This window comes from Panthera uncia, assembly GCF_023721935.1.
Source record: "Panthera uncia isolate 11264 chromosome B2 unlocalized genomic scaffold, Puncia_PCG_1.0 HiC_scaffold_24, whole genome shotgun sequence".
Taxonomy (NCBI): domain Eukaryota; kingdom Metazoa; phylum Chordata; class Mammalia; order Carnivora; family Felidae; genus Panthera; species Panthera uncia.
Window position 1 is genome coordinate 93,281,946 of NW_026057580.1, and position 19,778 is coordinate 93,301,723.

Here is a 19,778-nt window from a genome sequence, read left to right on the forward strand (position 1 = left end):
GTGCTCTTCTGAAACCATTTATATGAAAACAATTGGTGTGAAATTGTTAAATTCTAAGAAGCTGACTGAAACTCTGCTCTGAGCCTTATCAGAATTCCATGAAAACATTTCTGGCAGTGTCTGTTTCAATACAGATTAACATCCTAACTGGGGAGCCCTTCTGCAATACCTTTCTTCCCATAACATCTTAAAAAGCGGAAGCAAGAACGCTGTTTGGGGAAGCATTTTACCACGGACGGTACCATGGCCGCACGACAGTTGGCTCTTTGACAAGGAAGTTCCAAGAACTCAAACACAATGTGCTCACAAACAACAACGAGGACAAAAAAGGGTGATTGGCTTTTGTTGAGAAACGGCAGTTTATAATACACAATAAATGTCTAAGAACTGGTCTTCGAGTTGAAAGCATTTAAACTAACTACCACCTCTGAAAATAGGGCATTTAAAAGAGTTTTACTTCAGAATAAAAAGGCAATGAACCTTCCCAAGGGAATACCTGTGTAACCAGCACCCAAGTCAGCTCAACACTCCCCTCCCCAAACCACACACCCCTAAGCAAGGGTAACTACTCTCTGACTTCTAACACCCCACCATAGCTTTGTTTGCCTATGTGTGACCTAAAGGGAATCCTGACATTCTCTTTTGTGACTTTCTTTTTTCGTTCAATATTATGTTTGTGAGGATTTATCTATCTTTAAAAAGCAGGCATTGATACCTTGCTGGATTTAATGCAAGTTTCTAAAAGCATACAGGTAAGAAATTTACAGAAGAAATACATCTGTTAGAAATTTCAACCACTTAGAAGAACACTGTAATCACTGTTTATTACTATTGAATTCATCTTGCTGTAAAATATCTGTTTTTATTCTACAACTACCAGCCCTGCACAAATTTCACAAGGACTACAGAAGAGCCAATTAAAATAGTTTGGTGTTGGGGGATAGGGCCTAAACTAAGAATCCAAAGACCTGAGTCTATTCACTTCATACCTGACAGTCTCGTGACTTTTAGGCTCTTCTTGAGCCCTTCCTTTGCTGTAAAGTGGGGCTATATGTTTCCCTCCTGAGTCCCACAAAGAGCCATTCTCAAGACCTAATGAGATAAGGGCTGCCTGGGTGACTCAGTTGGTTAGGCCTCCAACTTCAACTCAGGTCACGATCTCGTGGTCCATGAGTTCGAGCCCCATGTTGGGCTCTGTGCTGACAGCTCAGAGCCTGGATCCTGCTTCAGATTCTGTGTCACCCCCTCTCCCTGCTCCTCCCCTGCTCACACTCTGTCTCTCTCTCTCTCTCTCTCAAAAATGAATAAATGTTAAAAAAAATTATTAAAAAAAAGACCTAATGAGATAAAATCTCTGAAAATATCTATGGCTGTTAAACATCATGGAAATAAAGGCGATGGTCCTATAAAAGTGACTTTAGGAAAGCAAAATCATGGGGGCACCCGGCTGGCTCAGTCGAAGAACAAAGGACTCTTGATTGTGGGTTGTGAGTTTGAGCACCAAGTTGGGTGTAGAGGTTACTTAAAAAAAAAAAAAATCTTAGGGGGCGCCTGGGTGGCTCAGTCAGTTAGGCAACCGACTTCGGCTCAGGTCATGATCTCACAGTCTGTGAGTTTGAGCCCCGCATCGGGCTCTGTGCTGACAGCTCAGAGCCTGGAGCCAGCTTCGGATTCTGCGTCTCCCTCTCTCTCTGCCCCTCTCCTGCTCATGCTCTGTCTCTCTCTGTCTCAAAAATAAATAAAAACATTTAATAAAAAAAAAAAAAAAATCTTAGTTAAAAAAAAAAGAAAGAAAGAAAGCAAAATCATGAATTGACAAGTTCATGATTTTTTCTTTTATTGCAAAAAGACTACCAATAATAAAGGTGTTGTGGAAATAGATAATATAAAATAAATCATAATGAAACATCTCTATTTTTGACTTTATATTCTTGATACGTAAAAATGTAAAATGATATGGTAGCTTCTTCTCCACCTAAGGAAAATTGTGAAAAGACGTTTGTAATTAAACTGACAAATAAATATACTCGATTTATAATGAGCATATGTTACTGACACCTGATAATGATATTAAATTACATCGGATTATGATATTAGATCACACCATATCCACTTCACATTTGATCCAATTCTGCTTAAATGGTTACAACACCTATCAATGGTTCTAGCTCCTACCTATCCTTGAAAGATAAACAAGGGAATGTTTGAGTCAGCAGTGGCAGCTAAGCCACAGCGAGATAAATAATTTCCAGCCTTTTTGCACTTGTACCACGCTGGTCACATATGACTTACAATACATATTTTCTACCCTTAAGATGCAGATTCCCCCTGCCCCCCAGGCACACACACAAGTAAATGAAAACTAACTGTATATGAGAATTTCATGACAGTTCGCATAAAGGTCTCATGTCGATGGCTGAATCTCAACGTTGCCAATTAGAAGGTTACTCCAATTTTCTGATACACACACAGAAATAACTTTTCAGGTAATCTTGAAATACAGCACACACTTTCAAGCCTACAGGAAGCAAATCCTAACGAAACCAGTTTAACAGAGAAGTAAAGCCACAGCTTGATGAAGAATAAAGAGCACGGTGACATCCTGCAGGGAGGGTCCCCTTTTCCATGTGACACCTGCCAAGGGAGATGGTGAAGCACCGTTCCACAGTCTGTGTGCATCTCAGTGGTGCCCAACAGCCCTAGTAACCTACTTTTCTTTTAGCTGACTGACGGCATCAGAATCGATAACTATCACAAAGAGAAAGTACTTGAGTTTAGCCTGGTTGCCGTGGGATGACCGCCAGGGATAGCTCCGGTATGACAACTTCCAAAGGTAATCTATTATAAAGTGCTCTCTTCATTTGTGAGACAATTTCCCAAGCATGGCAGAGAATAAAGTTCTATGCAAATGTGACTATTACACAGTGCTACAACTAAGGAAAGATAAAAACCAGGACGGTGTGACTTCCAGAACGATCGCACTCCTATCCTTCCTAGGATTTATAAATCCAGCAGGGGCGCAGGAAACCACCTCCTGCGTCCCAATAGCCGAACACATCATGATTACTCCATTAAGATGGACACTGTAATCCTCTGGATTATGTTAGCCTCTTACCTGGTGTCCACATTTCTGCCTATTGTGCCCACCCTCCCGCTCCAAGTCTACGTCTCAACACAGAGGCGTGAGGCATCCTTTTAAAATTTAAGTCAGATCGTGTTGCTCCTCTGTTCAAACCCCCCAACATCCTTACCATGACCGACAAGACCCTACATGATCTGCAAATGGCTCACCACTCCCTCTGACCTCGTCTCCTACTATTCAGTCCCTTATTTCACTCTAGCCACTCCATCCTTTCCGTGTAGTCTCTTGTACATATCATGCACGCTTCTGCCTCAGGGCCTTTGCACTTGCTGCTCCCATTGCCTGACATGCTCTTCCCTTAGACATCCACACCATCTTTTTCTTCATGTGTTTATTCAAGAGTCTCCTTCTTGTTGAAGTCTTACCTGTTGAGCATACCTCAAATTTCAACTCCTCCCTAATATTTTATATCTCCCTTCACTGCTTTTTCTCTTTAGTACATATCAATAGTATACATATCTTTTAGATATTTACCTTGTTTTCCCTCCCATGAGAATGTAAGTTCCAGGAAGCTTTAAATTTTTTTTTTTTAACGTTTTTATTTATTTTTTTTGAGACAGAGAGAGACAGAGCATGAACGGGGGAGGGTCAGAGAGAGGGAGACACAGAATCTGAAACAGGCTCCAGGCTCTGAGCTGTCAGCACAGAGCCTGACGCGGGGCTCAAACTCACGGACCGCGAGATCATGACCTGAGCCGAAGTTGGCCGCCTAACCGACTGAGCCACCCAGGCGGCCCCAGGAAGCTTTAAATCAGAATTTCATAGAGAACTGTTTCAGGATTTTAGCTAAAAAAGGGTCACCATTTATTTACTGGCTGCTACATGCCTTGCTCTGGGTTATAGACTTTATAGAAATTGGCGCCTCATTTAATATTTATAGCATTAGCTTCATTTTACAAATAAGGAAATAGAACAAAGTAATTTTACTTTTGGGACGTTCACAAGTGGACAACTGGGATTAGAACCCGGACTTGACCCCAGAGTCTCTGCTGTTAAACAGTGTTAAAATAACAACTTGGCAATCTTTGCAATAAGTTACTAGGTTGCCCGATCTAAAGATAAAATCTCCATTTGTATCTCTTCTTCAAGAACAAACCTTTTAAAAATCTAGAAAAGCCACCGCAGTGTGGCGCAGTGGAAGATGCACTAAACCCTGGAGTAAAACACTAAGTACCAGCATCCTCGCTCTTGTCATTTACGAGCTATAGGTTTTGAGCAGCTCAACTCCCTCTGTTGAGAACAGAGCAACTCAAATAGCTTCACCATGCTTCATATTAATGGACTGCCTCAATATAGAGTGAATTATTGTTTTCAAACATGGAGTTTAAAGTTGCCTTGCTTTTGGACCTTAAATGCAATTTTTAAACCTGTCTGTTGATCAGTAATGTTCCCTGATACCCCATACCATGATCCCAGAAGGAATGAAGAGTCACAAATGAAAGGAGAAACCACAATAACTCGTGCCAGATTACTTAATTTAGAAAGGGAAATCACTGGCCACACCAGCAGTTGTTGTGTAGATTTGGGATGCTGCAGACCTGCATTTCAGAGACTCCCAGGTCCTGTCTGGAAGCCAGACAAGCTCCCACCAGATGGACAGTGGAGCCTGAAACATGGTCTCTTTGGCAGGTGGCCAAGTTATCAAAAAGTGAGCTTAAATTGTGAATCACAGATTAGCCCAGGCTTTATCCTTTTTAATCTGCTATGCTCCTAGCAATTAAAAAATGTAATTACAATCAGAGCTAAATTTAGCATTCATTTAGCAATTATTACTTGAAAATGAATGTAGAACAGATGAAACTATATAGAGTATTATTTTTTTTTTAATTTTTTAATGTTTATTTATTTTTGAGAGGTAGACAAAGCATAAGCAGGGCAGGGGCAGACAGAGAGGGAGACACAGAATCCACAGCAGGTTCCAGACTCTGAGCTGTCAGCACAGAGCCCGACACAGGGCTTGAACTCATGAACTGTGAGATCATGACCTGAGCCAAAGTCAGATGCTTAACCGATTGAGCCACCCAACGTAGAGCATTAGTTAAAAGAATACTAACATACATTCCACTCCTAATGCCCTTACGTAGAGCATTAGTTAAAAGAATACTAACATACATTCCACTCCTTTTTGCAGGACACTTACTCTGTCTTTGATGTTGGTTGTTTTGTTTTGTTTTGTTTTGTTTTGTTTTGTTTTGTTTCCCAGAAGGAAATCTGTCTTGGGTTGACTCTTGGTTTTCCAGATCATAGATGGCTTCATAAGGTGTCGAAACTTCCGCAGCCTTTTTTGCCTATATGTGCTTCTTCCACTTTCAATATACTTAGACACAAAAGATCCTGACTTATTTCTGTTCTCTCCTATCCCCTCCCCGCCAACCCCAGGCTCAACAACAACAAAAAAAGCAGGGGCAGTGGAAATGGATCCATACGGAAGCACAGTTCTTGGCCCATCTAGTGGCTCCATCGTGGCCAGGTGGTGGTGTCCATATCCACAAGATTAAATAGCTTCGATTGTTCTTTCTCTCCCCATCAGCATATTAGCCCTTTTACCAAAAAGCCAGCCCCTTTGTCATTATTACATGTTGGATTAAAATATTGTGGACTGAAACTATTGCATATTAAGGATCTTTTCCTTAAAAGAATGGAAAATACTTAAGACCTTAAATGTTTAAACTGATATAGTACTTCTTACTTATAACCTTTTCATTTTAATAAATGATATATACAAAATATATAACATAATGCATATTTCAGAACTTACCACCCAACCCGTGACTTATATAAACTATTACCAATAACTGCATCTACCTCAGTGCTCCTCCCCGCTTTCCCCAAGATAACCACTGTCCTGAATTGTGTGTTAATCATCCCCTTACTTTTTGTTATATATGTACCAATATGTGTAACTTACATGTTTACTGACTTTTATAAAAATGGTTTATTCTCGGTGTTGTTATCTACTTATGTTTCTAAGACACATCCATTTGTGTTACTGAGTATACATTCCATTCCAATACGTATTTATTTATTCACTCTTTTACTAATGTAAAAGACTGCTTCACTTTTAAGGGTGCCGAAGGTGTTCACTACCATGATTGTGGTGATGGGCTCATGTGTGTACACATATATCAAAACTTACTAAATTGTATAATTTAAATATGAGTATTTTATGTAAATTACATCTCAAAAACACTGTTTCAAAACCGAGATTTCAGTTTCAGTATTTTAAAACTATGTGATCTTACGCAAGCGATATAATCTCTCCAAAATGCAGTTTCCTCATCTGTGTTATGGGTATAATCCAAGCTACTTTGCATGGTTGCAGTAAGTATTACATAGATTCACACATAGCACGGAGCCTAGTCTCTGGCTCCTGAACTTTTCCACATGTTGGGAGATACAGAGGTATACAGATAGCAACAAGACAGGAATGCTGTGTCCCCATTTAAAGGGGAAGGCAGATATGAATGGAGCCTTATTCCAGTTTAATGGGGTGTTTGCAACAAGAGACACTGGAACAATTTACTGGTTTGAATGCATAAAGGTCTGGAAAAGTGACAGTCCCCAGGCTTCTCATTCCTGCCTGCAAGGTACAAAGTAACCAAGGTGTCCCAAACTGGGAAGCATTGAACACACGGAGCTAGCATAGACTCCTCTGGGTTTCCACTGTGCCCTGGAATTACTCACAGAGACCCAATACAAATGACTGCATTAGAGTCAGCTAGGGCATGGTTTCTAGACCATAAACCATCCTAGGCCAGCCAGTATGTCTGTATACTGAGACGAAGTGCTACTTAAGTGGTTTTTGAAACAATGGTATGAGTGAATGAACGAATAGCAGACAAGTCAACAGTGGAATGAAAAATGCCAACAACAGGCATAATAAGAAGGCATTTGGGGAGTGAAGTATTCTCCCCCTTTTGTTTCACCAACATGGTGCAAGGAAGAGAAATGGAGTATAAAGCGGAGGCCCTACATTCGCGTCCTCCCTGATGCGTTCTAGCCATGTGATCTTGGGAAAGCAATTTCATAATTCTGAGTCTTGGTTTCCAGATCATCAAAATGATAGCAACGAGGCGCGCCTGGGTGGCTCAGTCAGTTAAGCGTCGGCTCTTGACTTCAGCTCAGGTCACGATCTCACAGTCTGTGAGTTCGAGCCCCACATCGGGCTCTGTGCTGCCTGCACGCAAAGCCTGCTTGGGGATTCTCTCTCTCTCTCTCCCTCCCTCTCTCTCTCTGCCCATCCCCTGCTCATGTGCTCTGTTCTCTGTCAAAATAAAGAAATAAACTTATGAAAAATGATAGTAATGATTATTAAAATACTTCTTCCATTGGAGTTCCTGTGGGAAATGAGATATAACTTGAAAAAGTCTGGCAAGTGTTCTAAAGTAAAGTTAGTGCTAGTATGACCTCTAGTAGTTCTATTTAGAGATAACCAACAAAGACACAACAATGGGAAGTTTGTCAGTAGTTGCTGAAACCTCTCAAATTTGTTGCTTCAGGCAGGAAATTCTTTGTGGAAAGTCTATAATAAAAGACTTAGGGGGAGTGGGAGAGTGGCCAAATTTCATTGTCCGCGGAGTCCTTTTCTTTGTAGTCTGGTTTGAAAACTCAAGCAGTTTAGTAATACTGAACTAGCCATTATTTGAGCATATTCTATGTGCCAGGCACCAAGTGAAGACTTTCACAAACATTAATTCCTTTCAACCTCACCACATCCCTCCCCAAGGAAGGTAAGGTGGCTGTGTAACTTATGATCAAAACCAGAACTCCTCTGAAAGTGAAAGGGGGTGCTATTAATAATTACGCAGGACAGCAGCTGTAACACAGGACTGTCCTGGGCAAACCAGAACATGGGGCTTCTAACTCTTTACAGCGAGGAAACCGAAGCTCATGGAGAGAAGCAATTTACCCAAAACCACTCAGCTTCAACAGGTGGACAGGCTGCCCCAAACCGGCGATCTCAAGCATCATGTTATATAAGCCTCCGATATGTGCAATTACAGAGCAAGTCTACAATCCCTTTTGTCTTTTCAAAGTCCTCCTTCAATTGAAGTATCTCTCATCAATGAGGACTAAAACAGAACCTGAGATGCTAATTCAAAGAATAACAGGAAATAGAAAATTTCAGGTTACATCAGTACCATAAAAGCCAACCTTTTATTGCCATAATCCCAGTCTAATTTATGTGTTTGGGAGTTAATTTTATATAAGAGATTGAGCAACTCATAACTGACATCCTTTCTGGTGAGACAATGGGGCTTCTATGAATGTTTCCCTGACTCAGTGACCATATCATCAAACATAACCTCCAACAATGGCAGTTGGGGAGATGCCCTATCAACTCACTGGAAACATTTTGGCACCCATGACTGAACTTCCTGCAAATACCTGAAAAACCTGTTTGCTAGTACCTGGTACACACTGAAAACCGAAAGAACACACACACACACACACACACACACACACACACACACACACACAAAAGGCTGCGACTAGCATAATACGAAAGCACTGACTTATTCTCTGATTTCACGGTTGGAAAAAAAAGGTGTTCTGTGAGATTTCTAAAGCCCTTTGCAGACAGCATTTTTCTCATGCAAGTTTATATATAACATATATCATTGGAAATAGTTATTTTTCTTGCTACACTTTGAAAGACACATGTGGAGATAATTAGCAAAATACCATTCCTTATACCATAAACAGGAGTCTTACTTCATAAACATGTTTTGCATTAGGATAATTATTCTAGAACAATTCTCTAGAATAAACACCCAGAACAGATGTCCCCTAGGTTCTTCTAATGTATGTCTTTAGCTTTTACCTTATCAGCAGCTCTCCTTTTAGGAGCGTGCTTCTATCCTAAGCACATAATAGTTGCTTCCTATTGCTGAATGCAAATTAGATGCTTTTCATTCTGTGTACCTCTTTCCAGGTCAGAGCATTTGTAGTCTAAGCGTTTGTTAACTTCTGTGTAGTCCACTGCTCTCCTCAGCATACCCCAACTCCTACCACTTACCTAGAAAATACAAAGTAAAGGCTTTCCCCAGCATTTTCCCTCAAATTTGACCTCTACATACTCTGTATCTAAAATAACCCCAACTGTTAAAATGACTTTTAAGAGCATGCATTGCACTTAAGGGTCTTGGCCTTAACACAGAGACCATAAACTGCTGGCTTGGAGCCCCTTTTATAGTTACTGAACTCCCACCTGATTTCAAATGTCAACTTGATCATGTACTAAATCCCATGAAGATTTAAGTAGACTTCTGGTCTCTATAGTCTATGTTTAACATTCTGTCCTGCTGGTCTGTACATTCAGATTCCACACTGAGCAATTCTTGACTCTTTTTAGTACCTGGTGAGGCGAGTAGTTCTCCTTCCTCATTGCTCCTCTAGGTTACAGCTTTCCCCGCTATGACCCTTAGATCCTCTCTGGTCCTTCCCTTTCTCTGTCCATCCCCCAAATCACTCTTAAACCAAAACGAAACTAAACCACTCAACATCTTATTGGTGTTGTGTTAATTCTATAAATTAATTTGGGCAGAAATGACAGCTTTTTGATATGGAGTCGTCTCATCTAAGAGCCTAAGAGAGAGAGAGAGAGAGCCAGTGCACAAGAGCAGGAGAGAGAGGCAGAGGGAGAGACAGAGAGAATCCCAAGCAGGCCCCGCACTCAGACATGGGGCTGGATCCCACCACCCTGGGATCGTGACCTGAGCTGAAATCCAGGGTCAGATACTCAATCGACTGAGCCATCCAGGCACCCCGTCTGCCATTACAACTTTAAATAGATTTTTCCTATTATATCTTGTAATTTGCTTTTGTAGATATGAAAAGTATTGGTTTCCATACATCAACATCATACCTTTCTATGTCATCGAAGTTTACTGTTGATAGCAGTTTCAAATTTTTATTTTCCTGGAGTCACCAAGTATACAAACATATCATGTACAAAGAATGATAATTTAATCTCAGTCTTCCCTTATTTCTGAGCCTCTTACCCTACAACTTTTCTAATTGTTTTGGCCAGTTCTTCCCATACAATGTAATAATAGCGACAAGTGAATGTCCTGTCTTACATCTCATTCTAAGAATGGCCCATGGAATAGCATGTTGGCTTTGGTGACAAGGCAGATACATTTTAAGGTATGAGTATCTACTTGTTTCTATATTATGGAGTGTTTCTTATCAAGAATGGATGTTGAATTGTTTCAAATACCTTATCACTATCTATGGTTTTGATCCGATCGTTCTCTTCAAATCTATTAATATATTAACATGTGATTAGATTAACTGATACTGAAAATCCTTGCATTCCTAGTGGGATAAATCCAGGTTCATTTTTAAACATCTGTCTTGTAACAAGCTGTTAAATTATGTTTCCTAACATTCTACTGTGACTTCTAATGATAATATTCATGAGTGGGACTGGCCAGCTGATTTTCTACTTTGTGTGGTCTTTGTTAGGTTTGATCTCAGGGTAAATCTAATTCGTTTAAAAAAAAAAATCACACCATATCCTTCTTTTTTTTTTTTTTTTTTGCTCTGAGAAAGTTTCAAGCATTGGATTTATTTACTCTTTCTATTTTCTTTTCCTTTTGTTTGTTTCAAGTTTTTATTTAAATTCTAGTTCATTAACATATAGTATAATCTCGGTTTCAGGAGTAGAATTTAGTGATTCATCACTTATATATAACACCCAGTGCTGGTCACAAGTGCCCTCCTTAATACCCATCACCCATTTAGCCCACCTCCTGCCCACCTCCCTTCCAGCAACCCTCAGTTTGTTTTCTAAAAGTAAGAGTCTCTTATGGTTTGCCTCCCTCTCCTTTTTCCCCCTTTCCCTATCTACTTACTCTTTAAAAGCTTTAGTAGAACCCTCTCTATGAAACCATCTGAACTTGATGCTTTTTGTAATTTGGTCCAATTTTTTCTTTTAAATGAGCTTCATTTTTCCACCCAGTTTTATCGAGATATAATCAACATAAAACATTGTGTAAGCTTAAGGTGTATAATGTGATAATTTGTTATATGTATATACTGCTAAATGATTGCCACAATTAGACTAGTAAACACATCTATTACCTCAAACAGTTACCATTTATTTTGTCAACCTGGTGTGAATTTTTGACAAAATTTCTCTATTTTTCAAATCAGAAATCAGTCTGTTAAAATACTCCCTCTCTAGAAGTTCTAGAGTCAGGTTTGATATATTATATAAATTAGAAAATCAGTTTCAACATTATCTCAACATCTTCCATCTAACACAAGATGGTACATACAACTTTTGTTCCTAATCATAAAGTCGTCTGCTTAAAAATGTTAGTGACTTCCATAGGACACCAGGGTGGCTCATCTGATTCAGCGTTCAACTCTTAAATTCTGCTCAGGTTGTGATCTCATGATTCGTGGGATTGAGCTCTGCATCGGGTTCAAACATGGAGCCTGGTTGGTATTCTCCCTTTCTTTCTCCCTTTCTCTCTCTCTCTCTCTCCCATTCCCCCTCACAATAAACAAATAAACATTAAAAAAAAATATGTTAGTGACTTCTTATTAGCTATGCAATAAAACCTAACTCCATCACTTACCATGGCTCCCCTGTCATCCCACCTCAGCCTCCTTCCACCACTACTCCTGTTAACATTCTTGGTGAACTCAGTAACCACAGAGCAGATCCATCCCTCATCAGGCTTTCACGACCTCACCTCCAACGTGCCCCAATGACCCAGTCTCAGAAACATGCCCTGGACTTCATCATCGCATAACATCGGATATGGGATTTTAGTAGGGGTTCTATAATTGATAAATCTATAGTATTTACTGAAGGTGTAAAGAGAATAAAAGCAGCAAGAATGTGCCCAACATTTTTGGCTTCAGCATCTGGTAGAACGGAGTTATACGGTTTACCGAGGTGGGGAAAACTATGAGAGGGGTAGGTAGGGATGTGAGAATGAACATTTTGGGATTTGGATTAGGTTTGAGATGCCCATAAGATGGACAGTAAGCAGCTAAATGCATGGGTCTGGACTGGTGATAGAAATTTAGGAAACTTCAGTGTCTGGAATTTAAGGCCATGGGTCTCAGTGGGATCACCCAAGGATTAAGCCTGCTTCAGAGGAGCAGAGTCAAACCAATGCTTAGATATATGGAATAGCATCCAACCATGACTGAGAAGCACTGGCTAGTGAGGGAGGAGGAAAACCAGGAATGTGTGGTCTCATGGAAGCCAAGTATAGAAAGTACTTGAAGAAGGACGGTAAACTATGTCAAACACTGCCGAGAGGCTGAATCGGAGGGGGGCTGAAAACTATTAGATTTGGGCAAGATAGACGTGATGGACAGACTTAACAAGAGTGATTTCAGTAGCGTGCTAGGGATAAAAGTTTATTTGGAGGGGGTTCGAAGGAGATTGTGAGAAAAGGCAGTGTTGACCGCCAGTCTAGACAGTTCTTTGGAGGAGTTCTATTCTAAAGAAGACCTGGAAAATAAGGCAGAATTTGGAGGGGGGTGAAAGGTCAAAGGAGGGTTTCTTCAAGATGAAAGACAAGGTAGCTTGTTCATATAGTGAAGAGTTCTGATGCAATAAAGAGAGAGAATGGATTGGGCCAAAGAGAAAGGGGCAAATTGCAGGGATGAAGTTCTTGAGAAGTTGGCCTTAATCGTTCCACTGAAAAAATACTGAGTGTTGACTGCATGCCATGCCCTAATCTAAGCACATGGGTGCAAACAGGGCAGAAAAGAAGCCAGGACTGTGCACTCATTGCAATGGCAGGAAAGGGTGAGTAGGTGTAGGCATAGATGCAAGCCGTTCAATAGGTTTGGTTGTGAAAGGATATGCCTTCGGACTGCTCCCCCCGCCCCCCCTTCACCCCACAGTGCAGTAGATACCACAGATGGTATCTGAGAGTAAAACAGAAAACATGGTGTTTGGAGATTTGAGAAATATAATTTGGGCAGTGGGAGAGTGAACTGATGAGCTCATATGTTAGGACTGCTGGCACTTTAGGTCCGAGGTTAGGCATTTATAGCACAAGCGGCCAGTAAAACCTGGTGTTTTCCTCTCGCCTTGTTTAGGGAGCCAGGCTTTAAGTGCAGAGCAGAGGAAGAGCGGGATTCAGATGGGATCGGGCTCTTCCCGTAAGCGGCCTGAGGTGATCTCTGAAAATGGTTCGCTATTCACTTGACCCGGAAAACCCGACAAAATCATGCAAATCAAGAGGTTCAAATCTTCGCGTTCACTTTAAGAACACACGGGAAACTGCCCAGGCCATCAAGGGTATGCGTATCCGAAAAGCCACCAAGTATCTGAAAGACGTCACTTTGCAGAAGCAATGTGTGCCATTCCCACACTACAATGGTGGGGTTGGTAGGTGCGCCCAGGCCAAACAGTGGGGCTGGACACAGGGTCGGTGGCCCAAAAAGAGTGCCGAATTTTTACTGCACATGCTTAAAAATGCAGAGAGTAATGCTGAACTTAAGGGTTTAGATGTAGATTCTCTGGTCATTGAGCACATCCAGGTGAACAAAGCCCCCGAAATGCGGCGTAGAACTTCCAGGGCTCATGGTCGGATTAACCCATACATGAGCTCTCCCTGCCACATTGAGATGATCCTTACTGAAAAAGAGCAGATTGTTCCTAAACCAGAAGAGGAGGCTGCACAGAAGAAAAAGATATCCCAGAAGAAACTGAAGAAACAAAAACTTATGGCCCGGGAGTAAACTCTGCATGAAATACACACAAATAAAAGTAAAAACAGAAAAACAAACAAACAAACAAACAAACAAATGGGATTGGGATGTCTTCAGGAAAGTGACAGAAGGAGAGAGGGGCCATCAGAGTTCCAAGTATGCACAAAGAAGTGAATATAATTGTGGGTCCTGCCATCTAAGATGGGGAAAGATAACTGAGGCTATGAAGAGGGTAATTTCTCACGGGGTCAAATAATTTTTGAAATGGGATTCTAGAGGGATCAAGCTGGAAAGACAATAAACGAAATTATCCCTGACTCTTCTTTTTCTCCCAACTTCAGCAAATTCTATAGGATCCACTTTCAACATAAGCCTAGAATCTTCTCCGCTGCCACCCTGGTCCCAGCCCACATCAGCTATATCTTGCCAGGATTACTGCAATAGCCTACTGACTGACCATTCTACTTCCACTTTCAACTCCCCACAGTCTTGCCTCCATATAGTAGCCAGATTGCATCAAATAGTAATTCAGACCACCCTACTTACCACCTCAGTTCCTCCAGTGCTTCCCCATCTTCCCCAAGAACAACAAATCCAAAGTTCTCACCACGGCCGGTCAGGTCCTTCCTTATGTGATCTGGCCCTTGGTTGTTTCCCCAAAGTCATTATTACCTCTCTCCCCCTTGCCCACCGCAAGCCACTCTGGTATCTGGCTACTTCTCGCACAGGATTAACAACACTAGGGTCCCCAGGCCTTTGTACTTACTATCTCTTCTTCCCAGAAGCTCTCCCCAAAGATATTCCCATGTGGTGTTCCTACACTTCATTCTGAGATCTGCTCTAATGACACCCTCAGAGAGCCCCCTCTTGAAAACTCAGTCTAAAATAGCAGCCCGTCACTCTCAAACTCTTACTACCAGTTTATTTTTCTTCATAATGTGCATCACCACTGTGTTGTATTATACTTGTTTACTGCTGTTTCCCCACTGAGGAAAGGTAAGCCTGTGAGATGCTGGATATGTTAATCAACCCGATTGTGATGGCCATTTCACAAAGAAAACGGATGATTTAAATAATGTACAATTTTATTTGTCAATTACAATTTCAATAAGGTTGAAAAATTAAATAAGAAGAGAACACAATCCTCACCATATAACTCATCTTTTGATTTCTATTTTCCTTATTCATATCAATGAGAAAAAAAAAAACTTTAAAATTAAAAACCAGATCAATTTTGAGGTAGCTCCTTTTCCTACTACAGTATTTCCTAATACAGTATTGTGTATTTTGAGTCCCAGAGGACTAAGCTAATATGGGAACATACTTTTTTTTTTATTTTTTTAATGTTTATTTATTTCTGAGACAGAGACAGAGCATGAGTGGGCGAGGGGCGGGGGGGGGGGGGGGGGGGGGACACAGAATCCGAAGCAGGCTCCAGGCTCTGAGCTGTCAGCACAGAGCCTGACGCAGGGCTCGAACTCACAGACTGCGAGATCATGACCTGAGCCGAAGCCGGACGCTCAACCGACTGAGCCACCCAGGCACCCCAGGAACATACTTTTAAAGAGATAAGAAAAAATATTCTCAAATAAAAACCTGGGTTTTTATTAGAAGACTAAAAAATTATGGTAGTAAATTTCCCATTTTTGATCAACTGTTATCCACCCTTTTCTCTGATGTTATTTATGTGGGGAAGGGCAATAAATTTTGACTAATGTTCTCTAAACAATAACGCATTTATGCATTGACCTAATTCTACCGAAATTTCTTAGATTAAAAAATGGTTTCTAAATCAACACGTGTCCGTCAAACTTTAAGTCCATAGTACTAAGTAAAATGAATTTAAAAAACCCATATAAGTCAAAATCTCTCTACATTTTTATCTGCTCATGGGGCATCTATTACTGAGAAAATATATTTGCCTTAAGTAGTTTGTACATACTACAAGAGATTGCATGAGAAGAAAGGCAGCCAGGGTAACACAGCATCTCGAAGTGAACTGACCAGTTCTATAATATTAAGTCAAAGTGCTGCTCCTGTTCAATCTTTCTGAGAAACACTGACTGCTTGTGAAACAGTGACTTTTGCCTGTTATACTTAGAGCTCTTGTTTTAGGATCTGAGTGGGTTCTTGGTCATGAGAAAAAAAACCCAAAAAACAAAAACAGGACCTTCAATTTTTCTACCCAAAAGAGAATATTCAAAATGCACAAATATACTTACTGATTGTGACCCTTTAATGAATTCCTTGAATCCTAACCTTACCTTTTTTTTTTTTTTTTTAAATTTTAGACTGACTGTGACTTGCGGAAAAGTTGCAGTCATAGCGCTGATAATTCCTGTGACCCCTTTACCCAGCTGCCCACAATGTTAACATGCTAAATAATCATGGTACCTTGGTCAAAATTAAGAAATTGAGATACCATTATTAACTGAAACCCTATTTTATTCTGATTTCACCAGTGTTTCAACTTATGTCGTTTTTCTGTTCTGGGACCCAGTCCAGGTTCCCATGTTGAATTGGGAAGCCTTACCTTTTGATCTGTTTCTTCATCTTCGTTTTGATAATCATCGCAGAGGGGGTTGGTACTGGCTGCAAAGGTCGGCCCCTGGGAGTAGTACTGTGAACTTCGGTAGCCATCCCGCCTCAGCTTATCACATTCTGCAGAGGGTACAGGCCAGGGAAGGGGTGGGGGAGGAAGGGCGTAAAAAACCAGAATTTGTTTGCTTCTCTTTATTTACCTTTTCTAGCAATATTTTCCTAGGCGTAAGATTTCAAAATAATCATACTATTAATAATGAAAATGATGATCAAAACAACTAAGAGTTAGTAGATTACACACTACATACCATGTTCAAATGCTTTAATGGGATGATTACCTTTAGACTTCACAACAACCCTCTGAGTCAGGTTTAGAGTAATTAAATTTTTTTCTCAGTAAATGTTATACAGATAAGCAACGGACTCAGAATACGAAACCAGGTTCTTAATTACTGTAATTGTTCATGCACGGCAGTGGAAGATGCAACTCCTCATCAAAAAATACAAAAATTCGGGGCGCCTGGGTGGCTCAGTCGGTTAAGCGGCCGGCTTCGGCTCAGGTCATGATCTTGCGGTCCGTGGGTTCAAGCCCCGCGTCGGGCTCTGTGCTGACCGCTCAGAGCCTGGAGCCTGTTTCAGAGTCTGTGTCTCCCTCTCTCTCTGACCCTCCCCCATTCATGCTCTGTCTCTCTCTGTCTCAAAAATAAATAAACGTTAAAAAAAATTTTTTTTTAAAAAATACAAAACTTCTCGCGCTATGCTTCTTATAGATTCCTCAGCTGGAAGGCACACGAGAAGTCACGGATTACAATGCCCTCATTTTATTTTTAGTTCTCAACCTAACTTTGATGCCAAACAGGCTATAATCACCGAGTGGAATTTAATGTGAAGCCGGGTGGCAGTCTGAGCCGTCTGCCAGACTACAGAGAAATACCTGGCAGCAGCAAGTGGAAGGTAACCAGAAGCATGGCGCCCTGCTTCGCAGCAAGGCTGGGGCCGTCGGCTGCTCAGAGACCAGCGGTTCTCATCGAGGAGGGACCACTGTGCTAATTGTAACTACTCGGATCAGTGGGGGCAAGTGCAGCAAGGAAAGTATTAGTGGCTTTTTAAAGCCCCAAGAGATTTCTTAGTACCCAGCCAGCACCTTAGAGGAGGGTTTGCCTTGCAAAAGGGTTCACTCACCACAGGGTACCTTTAAATATCCGGCTCATAAAGGAGTGTGAAATGTGTTTGGTTTGGGAAGGGTTTCCCCTTCGCACAGCATGACAAACCGTGCACCTAATGGCACCGAAGTAAAGTAGGGCATCTTCAGAGTTCCTCTGTAACAACACTAGGATCTGTGATTCTTCTCAGACAGGAGATGACGAACAGTCACTTTAGTGAAAAGATAAAAATTCTCCAACCGGGGGAAGAAAAGATCCTTACTCTCCTTTGCTACTTCACGGTGGGAGTGAATAAAGTTTCCAACCCAGAACTGCTAATCAGATTTTTAAAAACCCCATGGAAATAGTCATGAGGATCTTTTAGGATGTCAAACTAACTTTAAAAATGCATCATGTAATCACAAGATAGCTGCTTCCGTTACTTAGGAGCTAACTAATTTGTGGGCTCGGCTTGCAACCACTCAATATGGAGTAAAATGGGAAACTTTTTTTAAAAAATTCTGAAACTTCCAGAATACAACTTATTTTTTAATAAGGATTTATTCATATTAATCTCTTTTCAGTGAGAAATATTTTCACATTTTTTCCAACATTAATAAGTTTTCTAAAAAAAAAATGTAAACAGAATGGTCAGAATTCTACTTTCCTTCTACAGAGAGAATATCACATAAAGCGTGATTAGTGTTTTTCACTGTTCTGGGTAGTTTTGGGATTCTGTAAGTATTTGATTTGATTTTCTTTAATTAATTACCTTAAAGTTAGGATAAAAAAGTAATACTCAGTAGTTTTGCATTTCATTAACTTGTGTTGCAAATTAACTCTTCTGTGGTCCTATCAGCTGAAGTCTCCTAAGGATTCAGGGTGAGCCTTGTGTAACAAACCAATAAAAACTGTTACCACTTTAGAGGGAACACACCTCAACATAAAATGGGCCATGTATGAAAAACCCACAGCTAGCATCATATTCAATGGTGAAGAACTGAGAGCTTTTCCTCTAAGATCAGGAACAAGACAAAGATGTCCACTTGTATTCAACATAGTACTGAAGGTCCTCGCCACAGAAATCAGATAAGAAAAAGAAATAAAAGGCATCCAAGTTGGTAAGGAAGAAGGAAAACTTTCCCTGTTTGCAGACAACATGATACTATATACAGAAAGCCCTAAAGACTCCACCAAAAAACTACTAGAACTGATAAATGCATTTAGTAAAGTCACATAATACAAAATTAATTACAGAAATCTGCTGCATTTCTATACACTAATAATGAAGTAGCAGAAAGAGAAATTAAGAAAACAATCTCATTGACGACTGTACCAAAAAAGAATAAAATATCTGGAAATAAACTTACCAAGTTGGTGAAAGATCTGTATCCAAAAACAATAGAACACTGATGAAAGAGACTAAAGATGACACAAATAAATGGAAAGATATTCCACAGTCATGGATTGGGATAACTAATATTGTTAAAAAGTCCATATTACCCAAAGCAATCTACAGATTTAATTCATTTCCTTTCAAAACACCAACAGCACTTTCCACAGTAGAATAAATAATCCTAAAATTTGCATGGAACCACAATAGTCTCAGAAGAGCCAAAACAATCATAGAAAAGAAGGAGAAAACTGGAAGTATCACAATCCCAGATTTCAAGATATACTACAAAACTATAGTAATCAAACCAGTATCATTCTGGCACAAAAGCAGAATTATAGATCAAGGGAACAGGATATAGAGTCCCAAAATAAACTCATGCTTTTATGGTCAATTAATCTTTGGCAAAGGAGGCAAGAATATGCAATGGGAAAAAGACAGTCTCTTTAACAAATGGTGCTGGGAAAACTGGACAGCGACATGCAAAAGAATGAAACTAAACCACTTTCTTATACCATACATAAAAATAAACTCAAAATGGATTAAAGACCTAAATGTGAGACCTGAAACCATAAAATTCCCAGGAGAAAACTTAGGGCTGCAATTCTTTGACATCAGCCATAAAAACATTTTTCTAGACATGTCTGTCTCTTCTGGGAAGGGAAAGAAATGCAAAATTAAACTTTTGAGAGTACATCAAAATAAAAAGCCTTTGCACAGTGAAGGAAACCATCAAAAGAACAAAAAGGTAACCTACTGAATGGGAGAAGATATTTGTAACTGATATACCCAGTAATTGGTTAATACCCAAAATATATAAAGAACTTACACAATTCAACACCACCACCACCAACCCCCCCTGAAATAA

At 40.3% G+C, this 19,778-nt stretch overlaps 2 protein-coding genes across 3 annotated transcripts in view; one reads left to right on the top strand and one right to left on the bottom strand.

Annotated features, from left to right (window-relative positions):
* Window positions 1-19,778, bottom strand: part of NHSL1 (NHS like 1) — a 106,888-nt gene that overhangs the window by 22,617 nt on the left and 64,493 nt on the right. For both annotated transcript variants that reach the window (XM_049654443.1, XM_049654446.1), the window contains exon 3: window positions 16,368-16,495. In XM_049654443.1, coding sequence (XP_049510400.1) covers window positions 16,368-16,495 — 128 coding nt within the window. The remainder of the gene's footprint in view (window positions 1-16,367; window positions 16,496-19,778) is intronic.
* LOC125938961 (60S ribosomal protein L17-like) lies at window positions 13,265-13,889 on the top strand. The gene has a single exon (XM_049654454.1). The coding sequence runs from the start codon at window positions 13,310-13,312 to the stop codon at window positions 13,862-13,864; it is 555 nt and encodes a 184-aa protein (XP_049510411.1). The 5' UTR covers window positions 13,265-13,309; the 3' UTR covers window positions 13,865-13,889.